This window comes from Struthio camelus, chromosome 10, assembly GCF_040807025.1.
Source record: "Struthio camelus isolate bStrCam1 chromosome 10, bStrCam1.hap1, whole genome shotgun sequence".
Taxonomy (NCBI): Eukaryota; Metazoa; Chordata; class Aves; order Struthioniformes; family Struthionidae; genus Struthio; species Struthio camelus.
In genome coordinates this window covers 22217299-22235697 of record NC_090951.1, presented here as the reverse complement: position 1 = coordinate 22235697, position 18399 = coordinate 22217299, and the positions used below count along the sequence as shown (strand labels likewise).

At 47.3% G+C, this 18399-nt stretch overlaps 1 protein-coding gene across 1 annotated transcript in view; it reads right to left on the bottom strand.

Moving 5' to 3' along the window:
* The window catches only part of CFDP1 (craniofacial development protein 1), a 73985-nt gene that overhangs the window by 37688 nt on the left and 17898 nt on the right, over positions 1–18399 (bottom strand). The window contains exon 5 of the mRNA XM_068955296.1: positions 13467–13571. Coding sequence (XP_068811397.1) covers positions 13467–13571 — 105 coding nt within the window. The remainder of the gene's footprint in view (positions 1–13466; positions 13572–18399) is intronic.

Sequence of the window (18399 nt, the reverse complement as noted above, 5' to 3'; positions counted from 1 at the left end):
GGATCCTACCCATTATTTCTGCATCTGAAGCATATTATCACTTTGCAAAGCCATTTCTTTACTTTGCACAACACTGCACTCCCCATGGCATTAGCCCAATCACTAAGCCAACGCTTCAAGGCCCCCAGATTGTCAAAGGCACAACCCTGTTATACTGGTATCAGTATCTAAATCAACGGGACCCCTTCCTTTCAATACAATCTATATTTCTGGAATTATCACAAACGCTGCAAGAAAGCATTCGCGCAATCGAGGCTCAAGGTGTGTATAAAAAACCCAGATTCACACATACAAAGGCCAGACGGCTGACACCCACCCTGATGTTTATCTTCATGTATGAGGAAGAAATAAATAAATTGCTCACAGCTACACTGCTCTGGAGCTTGCCCTTGGTCAAGTTGGTAAGTGTCATCAGCCAGCCACTGCGCATCCTCAGTACAACATACTGACCTACAGAGAGCTGAAGAGCACAAGGGGCAGCAACAGGGTATTCCAAATTAAACAGAGATAAATAGTACCACGTTCTAGTGACATCTAAATAAAACCCACGGGAGCAGAGCTTAAGCAATTTGCTATGCTTTGGGACACTCTGGTGTATTTGCAACTGTTTCAAACAATTTGTTCTGGTTCTTGCTTGTCCCCTTCCAATAGAAAAAAATCCAGTTTCATACAAAGAGCTAATGGCAAACTGAAGACAAATTGAAACAAAAAAATAAAGAAGCATCTATAATTAAGAGCAAGAGCTTGTTGCAATGGTTAGTCATCCTCAAAGAAAGGGAAGGGTTTTTTGTTCCTTGAGGTCTTTGACTTAAGATTAGCTGGAGAATCTCCACCAAAAAGACAAAGCAAGGTCACTGGTTTGGCACAGCGGTGACTGGGAAGAGTGTGCTGTGCAGGAGTTTAGACCAGATGAGTGCACACAAACGTTTCTGGCCTTCAGAGCTAATCGTGAGGCACAGATTTCTGTTGAAAGCACTTGACAAAGGAGCTATTTTGCAAGCCTGCCACACTGGGCATGCCCAATTGAGCCAGATTATTTTTTTTTTTAAACTGTTTCCCCATATGACCAAGCTCTTCACATAAAAGCAGCAGCGGCGTTTAACCTAGCAGACATGAAAGCTACATTGAAGGCAAGCCTACAAGAGAGGTGGTTCAGAAGTCGGGGATCGGCCTCATATCCGGGAAACCTGATCTGACAGACTTCCTAGGTAACCTCAGGTAAATCAGTCTCCTGGTGCCCTGATTTCCCGTTTATACTACGGGACAACAGTGCTGGTGCACCCTTTTCCACGGAAGTATAGTAAGGATAAAGACAGTCACTGTGCCTCAGTGATGAGGACTAGGCAAACTGCATCTCAGCAAGTACACAAACAGAACAGGTCCGAGCATTTCCACCTATTCTAGTAACCATATCAGTACCTTTAGCCCACATCAAGAACTCATTATTTCTGCTCAAATTGCCCGGAGGATGAGGCTAGGGGCCCTCCCTCCAGAGCCCAGTTTCCAGCAAAGAAAGGGTATTGAGATTTGCATTTTTTCTTCATTTTCACTACATCTAAAAAAAAAAAAAAAAAAAAAAAAGAAGGAGGCAGCAATGAGAGGCCAGGGTGGGCTTGTAAAGGCTCTGTGTTCCTCATGCAGCTGTATATACTGTTTAAAGCCGCTTCAGGCTAAGAAGTTTGAGATGGTTTAGGGAGCCAGTGTGGACAGAATTGGACTGCATTCAAAGCACTCCTCTCAGACCAGGCAGGGATCTGACTTCAAATAAATTTTTAGTATGACTTAAGGCCCTGCACATTTGCTGGCTAGAAGGCATATGAGCCGATACAGGTCTCCATCCCAGCATAAGCAGCATTTAAGATTTAGCCCACTGAACCTCTCCCAGCTACTGAGTTCTTGGGGTTTCTAAGGGCACGAGGGCTCAAATCTTTTTTTCTCCAGCTGTCTCTCCTACAGATCAGGTACTGGCAACCAACCTGCATATTACGAAGGCTTTTTCCCCCCTCGTGTACTGCACCCACGTGTAAACTCTGAAGCCAATCCACTAATAAATGCATAGACACCCTTGAAGCCCTCCATGTCAGCCTGAGAAACAGACTGCTGGAAAGCGAACGCCGCTTGCCTTGCCAGGACGCCAGTTAATGGTTCTGCCCTGTAGTAAAATCACACCCGGCACAGACCAAGGATATGTCAACTGGCAATCAATGTTACAACGCAACATGAGACTAGCTGCTACGCAGGAGGTGTGGAAGGGGGAGGAAAAGCACAGCAAGTGGGATGAGAGACAACTGCGGGGCTTGTTTTAGGAATCCTAGCCTGAGCATTGCTCGGGAGTTTCAAGGACTGTTCCAGGCTCTCCTGATTTGTAAGTTAGATATCAGGCAGGGCAAGTGCAGAGTCTTCTGTATCAAACCACTCCCTTCCACCGCTTTCCATGCATCAAACAAAGCAGAAACACTGGCACAAAGATGAGTGCGTGAAGCAAGTGTGCCAATTCCTGCCTGGGTTTTAAGCCCCAGGACACTGCACTCAAGGTTTTTCACAACCTGGGGCAGAGCCCACAGGACTTTATATTCCCAGTCCTGTCAACACGATCTCACTGCCTCCCAAAGGGAGAGCGCAGTTAGAAGGGTCATGGCCAAAGATGATACTCACTCGTTTGTTTACAGATGCCTACCGTGCCAACGCTCCACAACATTTCTGGCTGGGAACACACCATTGCTCTAGGAGAACTGTCGAATCACTACTCTAGACACCAGCCAAATAAATTAATAGCACTGTACGGTTTCCAAGATCTCTTCTCCAGACTATGGTTGTCCTAAAAGAGCTGCACCTCCTCCCAAGCCACCCCAGACATGACACGAAGCTCCACACACATTAAAGATGACTTCAGCAGCTAAAGACAATGCAGCATGAAAACCCACCTTCCCAGCACATCACCACCACTACAGTTCATGGAGCGGAAGGTTGTCAAAACTAACCAAAGGACCCCCAGCAGCCTGGGACACAACTGCAAGAACAGACGCAGCACCACGCACACAGGAAAGTGCTCTTCTTAACAGTAGTGCTATCTACTTCCCATCCAGCTTGGCCCTTGCTAAAGGAAGGAGACCGAAAGCAGTTCCCCCCCACTTCTTTTTCCTCTTTTGTTCCAGGAGACATTTGTTTGCAACACAGGAAGGTTAAACAGGGTCACTTCTGTAGCATCCTTCAGCAGCTATCACCAAGGGCCTCTTACTAATATTTACCAACACACCTTTACACCTGAAGGTTTTGAAGCACAGTCAGTAGGAAAAAAACCCTGCTTATCTGTCGGAGTGCAGATACTCCAACCTCTGTACAAGATTCAAACCCCTGCTCTGCAATCACAGCACTGACCAGTGGAAAGCTGCCACACATCTTGACTGTGCTGTAGGACTAGTAGAGCTGACCATGTACAACTTCTCCTTCAAAGGTTTCTCAAGAGTCCTTGTTAAATGCAACAGCCATGAAACCATAAAGCAAGGAAGGAGAGCGCTGTCTCGTACAGTCTTCAGGGACAGCCCAAAACACATGACCTGTTTTGTACTAATCTGTTTGCAGAGGCCCTGTAATTCTCTAGAAGTGGTTTTGTTTCCAAAACAAATGCTACACACTCTTCTTTGACTTGGGAAAATAGGAAAAAAAAAAAAAAAATCCCCCACAACGCAAACAGCCAAACAGTGCTGGCGAAGCTCTCAAGTGCACGCGTGTGAGCGGGAAAGGAAACAGAGAGCCATTCCAGCTTTCCAAAGGGTTATTGCAAACAGCAGGGAGGGAGAAGAGATTTTACACATTAGGAAAAAAAATACCATGAGGGTGCTGTCCTTAAAGTGAACGCTACACAACAAGAGGCCCTAGACCGCGTTGTCTTCCTAGCACTGCTGCGATGCAAAACACAGCAACACGGAGGCTCCGACAGAAGGGTCTATATTGCAGTGACTCCTCACGGCTGCAGCAGAGATCAGCGTGCCAGGTGCTGTACAAACCACGACCGTGAGCCTCCACCTCTGGGGATTTACACGTTTCTGTAGGCAAGGCAAAGCAATAGCACGCTGCCGCCGTCCTCATCATTTTACTTCACGAACGTGTTGAGGCCAAGGGCAAGATACACACAGGAGTAAGTGCTTGAACCTTCCGCAGGTTTAAAGGAAGAGCAGGATTAAAAGCCTAAACATCTTCAGGGGCTCTGGCCTAAGTAACTTGCTGTGCATCTCTGAGAGTCTACGACAAAGCCAAGAACTTCCCCGCAAACCAGTCTCCAGAGAGTTGGAGACACCGTATACACCAGCTGCTCCATCAGATTGCCTGCAATGAGAAATCTGCAGATCATAGATGAAGAGACAGGCACGCTGCATACCAGCCATCATGCAAGGAAACGGCAAGTTTGTGCCAGAAAACAACCCTTTCAATACTCTCCCAAGAAAAGTTTAACAGTCTCATCTTTCATTCGCTTACGCCTCTGCTTTTTTGCAGTGTTTCCCTGCGCGAGCCATACTGGCAGAGATGCAGTTCCACAAGAGTCGGGAAGGTTAGCTCGCCTCTAGCAGCAGGGAAGGGGGGTAGGGGGAGACTAAGCCTTCGGCTGAATTCCCACCGGCTTTGCGTTATGAAAGCCATGAGCTGAAATCAGCCAGCCTTCACGGGTTCGCTTTAACCCCTTCCTTGCAGTCCAACAAACATCGCAGCCAACCTGCTAACAGCGTACACGGGCAGATGACGTGCAATCATACCCAGCCACAAGGCATCTCAGGCAAGCACCTAAAGAACAGCCATTTGCTTTCGTTCAACAAGTACTTTCCAAGTATAGAAAAGGTGCAGGCTTCCTCTGCGCTTGCACTCCCTGGTGCAGACGTCTGTATTGCCCACTGGCTGCCTGGAGGATTACAGGAACAGTGCTGAAGCCTCAGCACAGTTCGCGAAAGGCTATCAAAGCTACCACGCCAGGTCAGATCAAAGACTCATTTATTCTACCTTTGCAAATCAATAGCGGATGCCATGAGAACAGCGAGAAGGTGGTGGTGCACAAAATGCTTCTCTCCCTCGTATTTTCAGAAAACAGAGTGGTCTCCAACAGGAGCATCAAATAAATCAGTTCCCTCCACTTCCCGCCCGCTGGCGGGTACAGCGGCATTACACACGCACACGAGCGCTAACACACCAGGGGAGGCAAGCCTGCACGGCGGCTGCCAACGCAACACCAATTATCGCCCTCAGCAGAGGGGCTGTCGATACCGTTAAGCGCCCCAAGGACTGCGCTTGCTCTAAAGAGCGGACCGTCAGCGGCTCCAAAGGCAGCGCTGCTCTCAGGAACAAAGCAGACTGGGCTGTAACCCAACACATTAGAAAGGCTTTGAAACTTCTTGCTGAGCTGGAGAGGGAAATAAAGTACTCTATGGCTTGGCAAACCAGATTAAAGCACTCTGGAGAGCTTGAGACAGTCTGGAGCTTATTTAAGGTGCCCTTTCAGCTCAGCCTGTGCATGGGGTCACTAGAGGCTCCAGGTTTTGGACAGGAGCAAGTAAGGGGAGGGAAAGAACTGGAGGGGCTTCACGTGAGCTGTGTCCTGGCTAACAAGAGCCAAAGTGAAATCCAGCCATGCTAACCATCCTCATGGCCGAAAACCAGCAGAGGAAATCCCCGCGGCTGGGGCAGATGCACAACTTGCACAGTCACTCTAGGGCTTTTTCTGGAAACAAACAAAAGAACAGTTGCAGAGATTGCTGCCAAACAAAGAGGTTATAGCCCTGAATAGAGACCACGCTCCCTTCAAAAGCTCACATTCACATCAAGATCTCCTTTAAGGCAGGAAGGGAGAAAGCCAGCATTTTTGTCATTAACTTTCCCATTTAATCCTAACTGGTTGACTCCATATCTGGATATCAAACAAGCCAGCCTAGGCACGTCTACTCTCTAAACCTAGTCCTGCACAAGACTAACAACCTAGTAGGCAGATCAAAGTCTTGGCTAACAGATGCGCTGGAAAGTATTGGGTGTGCTGATTTTCCACGAACGAGGCCCCCAGTATATAATTTTCCATGAATGAGGCCACCAGTATGCAAAAGCCTTGGGGCAAGAGCACTGCCTGAAAGCAGGGAGTATCGTTCTGCTGCGACTGTCACTTCAGCCTTGTTTAGCCGGTTCATATTTTACGAAGAACGACTCAGCTAAACTTAGTTCTTTTTTTTCCTTCACATCAAGGAACGGGGAACACGAGTGTGGGAAAGCAAGTCGATATAACACAGGCATCTGGTATGGTGGAGACACTCAAGGGATATGGTGCAGCTCAGCTAATATGCAAGGAGGCACTATAAAAGCAAAATAGACAGGAGTGGAAACAATCTTTTCCGCAGACACACCCCCAAGCCATGGCACAGCTGGAAAGAGGAGCTCTTAGCATCCACCTCCAATCCCAGGCTTTAACCATTAAACAAGGCTTCTCCTCACCTCTCATTCCCATTAGACCAAGCCTACCATGGGAAGATACAGGGGTTTCCCTTTGCAACCCTGCAAGGGGTCTGGAATAAAAATACAGCTGGCTTCATTCCCCACTAGCAGTTAATTTCCTCAGTCATTTTAATGGAGGGAAAAAGAGAAATGCTCATGATCTAAGAGATGAAAGCAAATGAAAATAAGCCTCATAAAACCTGTACTACCCTAGGGGAAAACTGCCCCACAGCTTTCATTGGGGAATTATCAAAGGCCCCAGTCTAGTGGGGGTTGTTTGCATTTTATACTCTCTAAAGCATTTGTCTTATAAGTCCTCAAATAGCTGAGATTCCTTTCTGCTGAACCCCAGACAAGACTAGAAAAAGAAACAGCTGATCCCAGTTAGTCCAGCCTGGAGGTTCTGCTTAGCCACATCAAGACAGAGGACTGAAGCAAGGCACAGAGCCATCCAGGCCCTGCTAAGCCAAGCACTTCTTTCCAATAAGATGCCATTGCCCCAAGCAAAGTTAACCATATGCTTGCTAGCAGGGCCGCAAGACAGTCCAGAAGGGAGGCGAAAGTCTCATTCATCTCTGTTTTAAAAGAGAGGCTGGGTTAGAAGGCACTGATTCATTTTGCCCAAGAACCGGAAAGAATCAGTCCTGAGAGCCTCTTTTACAAAAGGGGGATGTTTAGTGCACATTTTGCTTCGAGTCTGGGAGAGCGGGTACAAAACTTCGTACACTCACAGCTCCCTTTCTTATTAGGAAAGGCTTAACATAAGCTCAAGAGTAAGAGCTGTACGGAGAAGGGGGCAAAGACCAAAACAGCAGTAATTCTCCCATGCACAGTTAACCCTCAGAGGTGACAGCAGCCCTGGACACGTGCAGGTAGCAGTCAGCTCCCAGTGCAGGCACTGATGGCAATGTGGCCATGACTCAGAGCCCGATTTACTCTGCTTCTCAGCTGGTGTCCTCGCTGCTCTGGTACCCGAGCCAGCCGGGGAACCTCCAACCTCCACTGCAGCAGATAGCTACCCGTCTGCTGGCTCAGCAAGGGGCTTGATCTTGTGCAATGCTAAGAAGCCTCCACTCATGCTGACTTCAAGAGGGGAGGCAGATGTTCAGAGGAGAGGGCTGTTTGGCATGCTTTACATACAAGTGTGCAGCAATCAGTGCCTTATTTATTGTGGCTGATGAAAACCTCTCTCTTCAATACTGAACCAGCCATCATTTTCTCCAAACGACAAACTCCCCCTTTCCCCACACGCATAAGCACCTTTCTACTCCAAACCCCATGGGGCAATTGATCTCAGTCCACCAAGCAAATAAAAGTAAGATACTCTGAAAAAGCACCCAGCCTCATTACCACATTGATTCAAAGAGTGGATATGCATAAGCCAGTAGACAGACACTAACAAAGAATAATTAAAACAAAAATAAAAACAAAGAATCTAAGACCTGAAGAGAAATTACTCACTTGGAGCAGCCACCACCACATTTAAAACATTTTATCTTTCACAATCAAAGTGTATGAATAGGAAATCAGTAAAACTAGCTCTAGGGCACATGAATAATGCCCCTGGCTGGCTCATCTTGTTATGCACGGGCAAATATGTCATGTACTACTCGCATCCAGACACTTGGCTATGGGGGGGGGGGGGGGGGGGGGGGGCTGGGGTTTCTCATCCCGGCCTGGGAGGATAGCACTCTCTGGAGCACAGTAAGGGAAGTGCAGGAGAAAGCTGCCAAGTCTTGAATTACTAGCAAGAACAGAGTTATTCAACCGCTTAAGAGACTGTTAAAAAAACCCCACCTATAGCTATGCAAGAGTTCTTGATTATTTGCTTTATTTGCATCTTTGTTCACCCCATGCAAGCAAAATGCATAGGCATTAACTAAATAATTGTGCTTGCAGTTGATTCAGAACTGACATTGGAACATTAATTGGACATTGGAACATTCCTGTTTTTCAAAAGAAAAAAGGCCAGAGGGGCTGCTGTATAATGTAACTGCTCTTTGAAGACATGCAAGCGTTGCAGCATTTCCTCAAGACGTTCTGAGGTTTACAGTAATAGCACAGCCTGTGCCTGTCTCACCGGTGTCCCCTTCTGAGAGGGGCACCAACCCTCCCTCATGCCAGGGAGGCTGGCAGGCCCAAGACCTGAGAAGAACTGCATGTTCCACCCGCTCTAGGCTCACGTACTAAAAATGCTGCATTAAGATCCAAAGAAACTAGTTTTAGTCATAATAGCAAAGGGATCCAATTAACTCCAGCAGGGTCACGCAGCAAGTCAGAGCATCCTCTAAAAGAAAAGCTCTGGAGGGAAGCCAAGCAGCTCCTAGGAATAACCAGGCTTGAAGGGAAGGTTAGCTTAAAGATTACACTAACAAGTCAGGATGCTGCAAATAACTAGTTCAAGATCTCAGAGGACAGAGGGAGGAAGTGGCCCATTCATATCCTCATGTGAAGATGGCCGTTGTTCTTCCTCTTGCCACGTTTAAGGTGGGAGAGAAGCCACGCACAGATGTCCTCCTGCTGGAATTCATCTACTCCAACATTAGCACGCAACAGAGCAAACTGCTTCTAAAAGCAAAGGCCTGACTTCGGTTCACGTAGACTGACCATTAAGTGACGTGAAAGGTGTGTTGTAGACTGGGGGAGGAAAGCGTTCATGACGAACAGACTAGAATTTATCTCACATTCTTTGTTCATAGCAAGTATTTGTCTCTGGGTCAGAGCTTTATTGAAGAGCTTCTTCCTGCCAGATCTTACACCGAGGTCCAAATCCTTGTGGACCAAACTCAGCCCAGGGGTCAGTAAGCACCACACCTCCAGAACTCAGTGGGAGCGGTGCCTGCTTGCTTCAAAGGCAAGTATCTTACCCTATGTTTATACCAGCCTGCAAGGCATGAAAAGGCCTAGGAGGTCACACATCCACCACTGTAATTTCAGGCAGGATCAAACAAAAAAAAAGCAACAGCTGGGCTGAGTGAACAAGTCCATGTTTAATTACAAATGGTTTTAGTAATAAGCAAACACAAGAACAAAGCTAGTGGAAAACCTCCCTTTTTCTTCCTGGCTCTTATTCAGGTCGTGTACAAACAGAGCTGCCTAGGGGAGAATCTCCAATAAAATCTGTCAACTACCTTTTCTTTCATCTTATACATTTTCAAGATGGCTACAGAACAACTGTTCCTTATGCAATGCCACTTGCTTGAACAAGCAGCAAGGATGGATGGTCAGATCACACCCGCTGATGCAGAAGGGCACAGACCTTTGGAGATCTTTCCCAGCCTCTAGCTCAGCCTCCTCTGTGCCTGTGAGCACAGGTACACATTTATTTTGCAGTTACTTGTTTAAAGGCCTTCATTTGCTTTCTTTTAGTATCCTCTGAACGTGAAATGGCCTTTCAAAATAGGATTACAAGTGAGCTGGGTCCTTCTCCTCCTCCTCTGCACAGGAGGTTTCCAAGGTGCTCCTGCCTGGCCCATGGAGGAAGTGAGAAGCAGCAATGAGAGCATCCGAGACACCCACAGAGTTGACCAACTCCTCCACTGGGTCACGTGCTTACAGCCAGGGGCTACTCTTCCTTGCTCCAAAAGGCCCAGGTATGGTGGCAGGCATAGGAAACAGGTCCTAAAGCAAACACCTGTCCAGACAGGCAAAAAAGCCTAGTGGGGAAATGGTTTTTTGTTGTTTTTTGAATGCTGAGAGCCTTTCTGCTGCAAAATATTGGTGGAAATTAGAAGCAATCAATGGATCCCCTCACCACATTTAGCTAATACCTCTGAGAGCATTGGCGACAGACCGATACAGCCACACAGCACCACCGAAACACAGCTGGAACAAAGTACCAACCCAACCCCCCAGCAACTCAATACCAAATGATGACAGAACACTGTCCAGCTGCCTACAATTACAGCTCCAAAACCTGGGTGTCATGGGGGGACACGATGGGAGTAATGAAAAGGCTGGGAAACCATCACATCCCTGGGAACCAAAGACTTCTGACCTTTCTAGCAAAGGCTGCTGAGAGAGCAGGGTGGGTTGTGCTGTACTTCTGGCTTTAATTACACCCAAGTGTTTAGCTTATTCTCCTCCAACCACCCCCCATGTCCCTTAGAAGCACAAATCTAGCTTTTTATAGTACATCCGGTATGGACGTTAAACACATTCAGGAAATGCACTTTCAGCCCCAAACATCCCTTCTCCTAGGCCAGTTAGCTACATGGTTTATAACATGAAAATGAGGAACCGGATATTTGGTTTCGTGACCACTGCGTTCCTGGATTACTTCTATCTGTTTAGGGAAAGGAAATTAAATAAATACAGGGTATGCTGGCTGCATCCAGAAATAAAGCAAGCTGCTTGCAAGGTGAAGAAAATAAAGTCAGATGGAGAAGGTACTCTTAGCTACTTGAATTCCCTGTACTCAGCTAGACCGCACTTTACAGGGCAAAGCTTTTCACAGTTGACAACTGCTGGGGGCTGACAACAGCTCACTGAACAGCGGGTTCAGACCCATCTGAACCCATCTGAACCCATCTGAACTGCAGACCCATCTAGCATCCCAAATCATGTATTTTTCGGTGCCTTCTAACAATACCGATCCAGACTGGGCATTTCTTGTAATGCACAAAGGAAAAGAGCACTCTGTCTCCCAAAACTTGTATTTTAAGTAACCAAAGGGCACTAGGCACAGGAACGCCAGCCTACACCAGACATCATCTTTCCCCAGATGCTGCTCTAGCACATCAGCAAGGCTGGTGGATCTTCGCTCCAGACGAGTCCAGTCAAGGCTTGGACAGTGGCTTAGCTTTATATCTAGAACCATGTCTTTGTAATTTTCTTAACATAAGGGACTTGCCTTTGGCTTTACAGAATTAGGCAAGCCTTTAGTAATTTTCTCATCTGAAAACACACTGGCAAACTTCCCCAATGGAAGCACTTTTCTAAGCCCAAAAATAAGCATGTTTGCCGAGGGTCTCGGAGACCAGCCTTGGATACTACTCTAAACTGGAAAATTCCCTGGAGCACTTACAGACCAGAGGACACACTGGTCAGGCTGCCACAGTTAGTTTCCTGCTAAACCCTCAGAAGTGCTGGTCTGTTCCACACGCTGAGCAAAATACTAACGCTACACCTCCGCCATAGTGTCACGGCACAACAGAACCCGGATATTCTGCGGCAGGCGAGTGAAAGGGAAGGCACCCGGGCCTGCGCTGCATCAGGTCTGCTACTCTGAACAAAGGCAAGATGCACAAGCCATGGGGATCTTTATCTTTCTTCTCCCACAGCCAGGCCACTTCATCATATTCTGGGCAAGCAACTGCCAGGGAAGCCTCACACATCAGCAGGCTGAATGAACGCGTAATTGAGCTGCTCCCACCACAATCACACTGGAGAAGTTTTAAAGGAGTTCTTGAACTGATTATTTCCTGTATTTATTTTTATTCCATGTTTTCATATCTGATGTGGGTTCCTCCCTTGAAAACACAAGCACAATAACAGGGGAACACTATTCAGCTTTTCTTTCTGGCCTGCCATCACGGCAGAATTACTGGGCTCCAATTATTTGTCCTGAGCAAGCTGAACTGCAGCACAAGCAGCGATTCATCTTAGCAGTGACTAAGCTGCTGCAGGCCCACTGGCAACACACCTCCTCCTCTGGAGCAGTAAGAGGCAGGAGGAAATAGGGATTTCTCAGCAGCGCAGAAAAGTGAGCAGCCCGTGAGGCTTTCCTAGTGAGTTACGGGGAACCTGCTTAGGCTCTCAGAGCAAGGGGCTGTTGCTGGAGGAATTGAGGCACAGATTTGAAGAAGCTGGAGCATTGGCAGTCTGCATGACAAGGAGCTGTCCTAGCTTCAGCTGCATCTAAACCACGTCTTTAGTCGAGAAGGCCAGTCCACTCAAGAGGAGCTTTTTTTTTTCCAGTGCAAAATGCCGTGAGCCAGACCAAAATTCAAGTTATAACTCCAATTAGCTCTGCAGGGACGAAACTGTTGCGTGGCATCAACAACAGCAACAAGACTATGCTCATCTATGCTTTCGTTTATCTCAGGAAACAGCAGCTGTTAAGAAGAGTCACACATCACATTGCACACTCAGCTTACGCTACCCTGCTCTAACAGCAGGCTAGGCAACACTTAACTGGAAACATGAATGACAATCCAGCTGCAGCAACTGAATAACAGCCTTCTCAGGGAACGGCAGCTTAACTCACACTGAAGAACTGCTCTTTGGCAGATGGGAAAGACGATGTATTTATTTGATGAGTCTTGTTTCTGCATGACCAAGTTATACCCAGCTTATGACTTTCAAATATAAATGCAAATGACTGACTTAAATAAAACTCATTGCTGGAACACAGAAGCATCTCATCTATTCCTGAGAGGAGGTGAACTTCCAAGAACTGCATCAAGAACTGCCTGGATAGGCATGTCAGATGTGCAGAGGACCTGACCTCTTCGCACCTTTGACAATCATTGTGATAATCTCTGAATTAGGTGCTAGAGCTTACACAAAGTGACAAATCCACCCTGACATGACATTTCAGGACACTGAAGAGGCAAAAGCATCTCATGCAAATGCTCTCCTGAAGTTTGCCAGGAGTCACACCCCAGCCACTCGCTGCTTTTTATGGTCCAGGGAAGTACCTTCCAAAGGAATTGCAGGCAATCCCAGGCATGTTCCTTCATTACCTGCAGTCTGATCAGGCTGCTCAAGATGTTCAAAACAGGGTTTGCTTACTAGGACAAATGACTTATGAGAAATGAGAAATTCAAGCCTGATCTTATGAATTGAGTCACTGGGACTCATGGGTTGCTTCCCCCACCCCCACATCCCTCCCTGCAAAACACCACACATTCCAGGCCTCATTTTGCTCCCACTGAAATCCTGCAGACAGCAAATATCCATTAGCTTAAATGCTGAAGAGTAGAGCTTAAATCATCAATTGGAGCACCTTCTTTCTTGCAAACCACCTACACCTGGGCAGAAAAAAAAACCATACTCACCCAGAGACTGTTGGGAGGGAAGCTGGAGCTCCTGACTGTATTTTCTCTTGCTGCTTCAGAAAAGATTTAGCTTCTTTTGAGGTTGCATCCACTTCCTTAGTCACTCTGATGGAAGAAAGAAGGGGAAGGGACAAACCAGAGGTTAAGGAAGAACAGTATATTCAACATAGCAAAAACAAAGATCCAGCAAGGAAACCGCGGACAATCAGTACAAGAGTTAGTCTACCAGGCCACAACACCTGATTTTTGTGCAGCTTGTAGCTGATGGGGCGAATAACTTGCATCTTGTTAAGATTTCATTCCAATTACAAACTCTCTACACACATGGAAGAAAAAGGAAAAGAGCAGCTAATTAGAGCTGGGGGAGGAAGGGATTTTTTTTCCAAATGAACAGGAACACTTATTCATTCAAACAGGCTCACTAACAGCTACTGAATACTCTGCTTAGGTCACTGGGGGCAATTCTCATCTCTTAATTGGGCTCTTGATTTCCTCATTTGCTGGTCAGTGAGGCAGCTCTTCTGTGACAGCTGTTCTGCCACCCACGTCTCGCAGCCCACAGCGCACAGGGTTGGCAACATCTGCAACCAAAACCAGAATAAGGAATCTGGCTTGGGGGCTCGGGAATGAAAGAGAAAGCTCTGACAATGCTGAAGGCAGAAATTTGCTCTCATTTTCTAGCTGCTTTTTGTGTGAGGCCCAGAGGGCATAAAATATTGAACTAAAAAAAAAAAAGCAATACATCATCTACAGTATTGTAGAATTACAAACATATGAATGAGAATCTCCAGAAAATCATTCAATAATTAATTGTTAAAAAATCCCAGCTACTTTAGCCCCCTCAATTACACTGACCTGCCTCCAGCAACACACTTTTCAGGCTTTCAGCAGCTCTTAATGAGGTTGCCCTGGTTTGCCAAGCTAACAGTTTTGCTCCCTCAGAGGACAAGGCAGGAAGCCTCCCCTGAGCCCTGCAACTCTCTGTCGGCACAGAATAAAGGCCCAAAGGCAACTGCCTGACTCACGGTTTGGACAGCCCAGCCTCAATCCCCGATGCCCGGGCCAGAAAGCACAACTCTCCCTTCCCCACCCTCCTGCAGTCTGGGCCTTTGGCTGCATCTGCTGCCAGGAAGGGTGGACAGGCTCATTCCCAGTCTAGAGCATATGCTGATGAGAGGCTAAAAAGCCTAGTCAGTCACCAGCTCTGCCCTGGTTAAAAGTCAGGCTCATAGCTGCCTGCTTCCCACCCTCCTATCCGCACACGCCAACACAGCTCTTGCTGAGCGAGTCAGGCAAAATTTCCAGCTGGGATAGCGAAAAATGCAGACCCTGCACCTCCAGCGTCTCCCAGGGCAGAGGCTGGCTGCAGAACGCTTGAATTCAGCTGATGGACACGGAGAAACCCAGAGATCCGCGAAACCAGCTGGGTATCCGTTCTGAAAACTAGCAGCAAAGCAAGCACTGTGAAGTTATCTGTTAAGCCCAGAGGCCTTGAGGCCATGAAATCTCACTTGCACAGAACCCATGCAGCACACGTCCCCTGCTGACAGGGAATCAGGGTCCAGAGTGCAGCTGCACTGACTCTGGACTACCCTGACTATCCAGCAAGAAGCTGTTAGGGAAGGGGAACAGTTCTTCCACCTTCTCCCTGAAGGGCAAGTAGAGTGGGAAAGACACGCGCAGAAACTAGAATCAGTGCTCGTGTTGAACGCCTCCTGCTCAGCCCTGTTGTTTCAGGGCAGAAGGGGAGATTAACCCCATTTCCCCCCACCTCTGTTGTCACATGCCTTTCAAACTGGTGGCAGTCATGTCGATTGAGACAAATCCCATGCAATGAATATTTAGAAGCGTTTGCTGGAAAGGGGAGGGAAGGAATGAAAAAGCAGTTCAGGAAAAAACAAAAGCATTGCTCCAGTAGCATCACAATTTAAGATATCCCAAACGCACAGCCTAGCCACAGCCCTCAATAGCAGTCATGTCAGGCAGTAACCATATACCAATAGTTATTTTTACTTCCATGAATTTCCTTAGACAGAATAAACTCAAATGTCCTTATGCAGCAATTAGCCAGAAATCCCCACTGAGCCCCACTAGCCGTGAGTGTCAGGTTCAGATTAATACAACCGCAGTCTATTTTTAAACGCAGCAGCATGAAGAGCCAGCTCAGTCTCCCTCCCAGCAGCGGAGCAGGATCAGTTCCCATGCATTCTGCACAATGTGAGCTCCTGGCAAGGTCCCCCCTCCTCTGTCACCCCCGCGCACTCCCATGCAACCCAGAGCTCGCCCCCCGCACACAGGAAGCCTGCAAGCAGCCGTGAGAAACATCAGGCAGACCCAGAGCATGCAGGAATTCAAGAGGCATAGCGTAGTAACCACACACCCTGGAAAAAAAAAAAAAAAAAAACCACCCTCTGTCCTGGCCTCCTCTGAAGAGATCCCAGCCCTCAGGATGGCTACGGGACCTCTTCCCGAGTTAAATCCTAGCTGTTAAACCCTCCAAGTTTCTGGAACTTGAACAGGACAGGCTAGAGGACAAAGAGGAAGCAGCAGTTGGGAAAGGAAGCAGAGGTCACAGAAAGCACACGTTGCCATTAACTCCACACGTCTGAACTAAAGGGATGACAGCCTAGCTCCTCAGGGTGCTGGGTGCTCAACTCCCACAAACCAACAGGAATCTGGCACTTAAATAGCTTGTAGGATTTGGACATATATGACCTGAAGCAAACCTTCAAAGCCTGTGGCAGAGCAAAGATCTGCCGATAGGGCCCCCTAGCCCTGGCTTAACACCACGACTACTTTCAGCCTTCTCCAACGCGAGACAAACTGGACTGATTTCCTTCCTAACTGGAGAGGTAAAGGAAAGCATAAAGTTAAGACGCATATGAAAAACAGTTCTAGGAATTTGCCAGCTGCCAGCCTGGTACGGTCAGCATGCTGTTTGCTGGGCCAGCACTACAAGAGTCTCACCTCTCAGAGCAGAAAGAGGTTCAATTCCAGAAAAGGTTGGAGAGGAGAGATTTGCACTTGTGAGCCCCCTTAACATCCCGCTCAGGAAGGTTCTGGCATCGCCCTTCAATGACAGTAGGTTCAGCAGAAAGAAATTGCTTTGCTGCCCAGAGGCACAGAAGAGGTTGCTACGGAGAGATTACTTATGCTTTGATGCTTGCTTCCTCCCCCATCTCAGGGTACCAGCAGCAAGAGCTGCGTACAGACCAAAACACTTGGTTCACAGTTTTCTTTTCCCTTCGGCCTATCAGCAGCTGCTCAGAATATATTTCTGAAATTGTTCCCCGCAGCAACCCCGAGCTGCAAAGCTGTGTGCAACCTGTTCCACCAGGACTGCACAGCTGGGGACAGAGGAATGTGCCAAAAACCTAATTAAAACTGACCTTTCAGGGCAATTCCATCACAAGACCCACTGATTGCCTCATAAAATGAAACAAAAGCAACTCAGACAGGCTGCTGCTGGGCTGATGCCAGCAGCGACTCCTGCATCACTCCAACAGGAGCGACAAAAGAAAGAATATTAAAAGGCTTTACAAGGTATTAACTCAGGTTATGCACATTTCATCCTTCCTCAGATCTCAGGCCAAGAAGCGGGGAGAACCACTCTGGTCTACGTTATTACAGGAGACAATAACTCTCCATGTAGAAACCTAAACACTTCTTGCTCTTCATGGGTAGAAGTGGGAGCCATTAATCCAGCTGGAAGAAATCACAGTCATTACTAAGGAAAATTACAAGACCTTTCACTTTTAAATACTTGATAAGTAACTATTTGCCTGACTGTTTACTGGGATGCTATTCACCCGTTCTAATCCAGGAATAAACACAAAAATAAATATATTGTCAGCAATAAAACAAGTAGTTAGTGTCTCGCCCACTCGCAGACCCTGTAATTCACACACAAAACCACTGTCTCTCATTCCCCCATAAAGATTTCATTATATTACTATGCTATTAAATAGACTTACAAAACACAGAACCATTTTATTAATTTTTTTTGGACAGTGTTGGTGTCTGGTAGCACAAACACCACTGCATGAGGTGCTGTGCAACTGTGAAATAGGAAGGTCTCCCATATTTCAAAGTGACTGTAATCAAGATACGTTACCAACTAGATCACTAAGTGCCTCTAATATACGCATGTCTTAGGACCTCTCATCTCTGAGCTGAGCTCGGAGTGGTACCCCAGCATTTTAAATGCAGCCAGCGTTGCTGCATGCTTGTACTTGCCCAGCGTGCTGTTTTGATGCCAACTGCAGGTACATTACTTTCTCCAACTTTCAGTGAAGAGCTTGTCACCCTTCACTTCTATTTACCAGTTAAAGTGCTGCAGCCTACCTGCATGGAAAAGGCCTCAGTCACGTAAAATGGACACCGGGCCTCAAAGACGACTCACACGCTGTCATAGAATCACAGAATCACAGAATCGTTTAGGTTGGAAGGGACCTCTGGAGATCATCTAGTCCAACCTCCCTGCTCAAGCAGGGTCACCTAGAGCATATTGCCCAGGATCACATCCAGACGGCTTTTGAATATCTCCAGCGAAGGAGACTCCACCACCCCTCTGGGCAACCTGTTCCAATGCTCTGTCACCCTCACAGTGAAGAAGTTTTTTCTCAGGTTCAGATGGAACTTCCTGTGGTTCAGTTTCTGCCCATTGCCTCTTGTCCTGTTGCTGGGCACCACGGAGAAGAGGCTGGCCTCATCCTCTTGACACTCCCCCTTCAGATACTTGTACACGTTGATGAGATCCCCTCTCAATCTTCTCTTCTCCAGGCTGAACAGGCCCAGCTCTTGCAATCTTTCTTCATAGGAGAGATGCTCCAGCCCTCTAATCATCTTGGTAGCCCTCCGCTGGACTCTCTCCAGGAGTGCCATGTCTCTCTTGTACTGGGGAGCCCAGAACTGGACACACCACTCCAGGTGA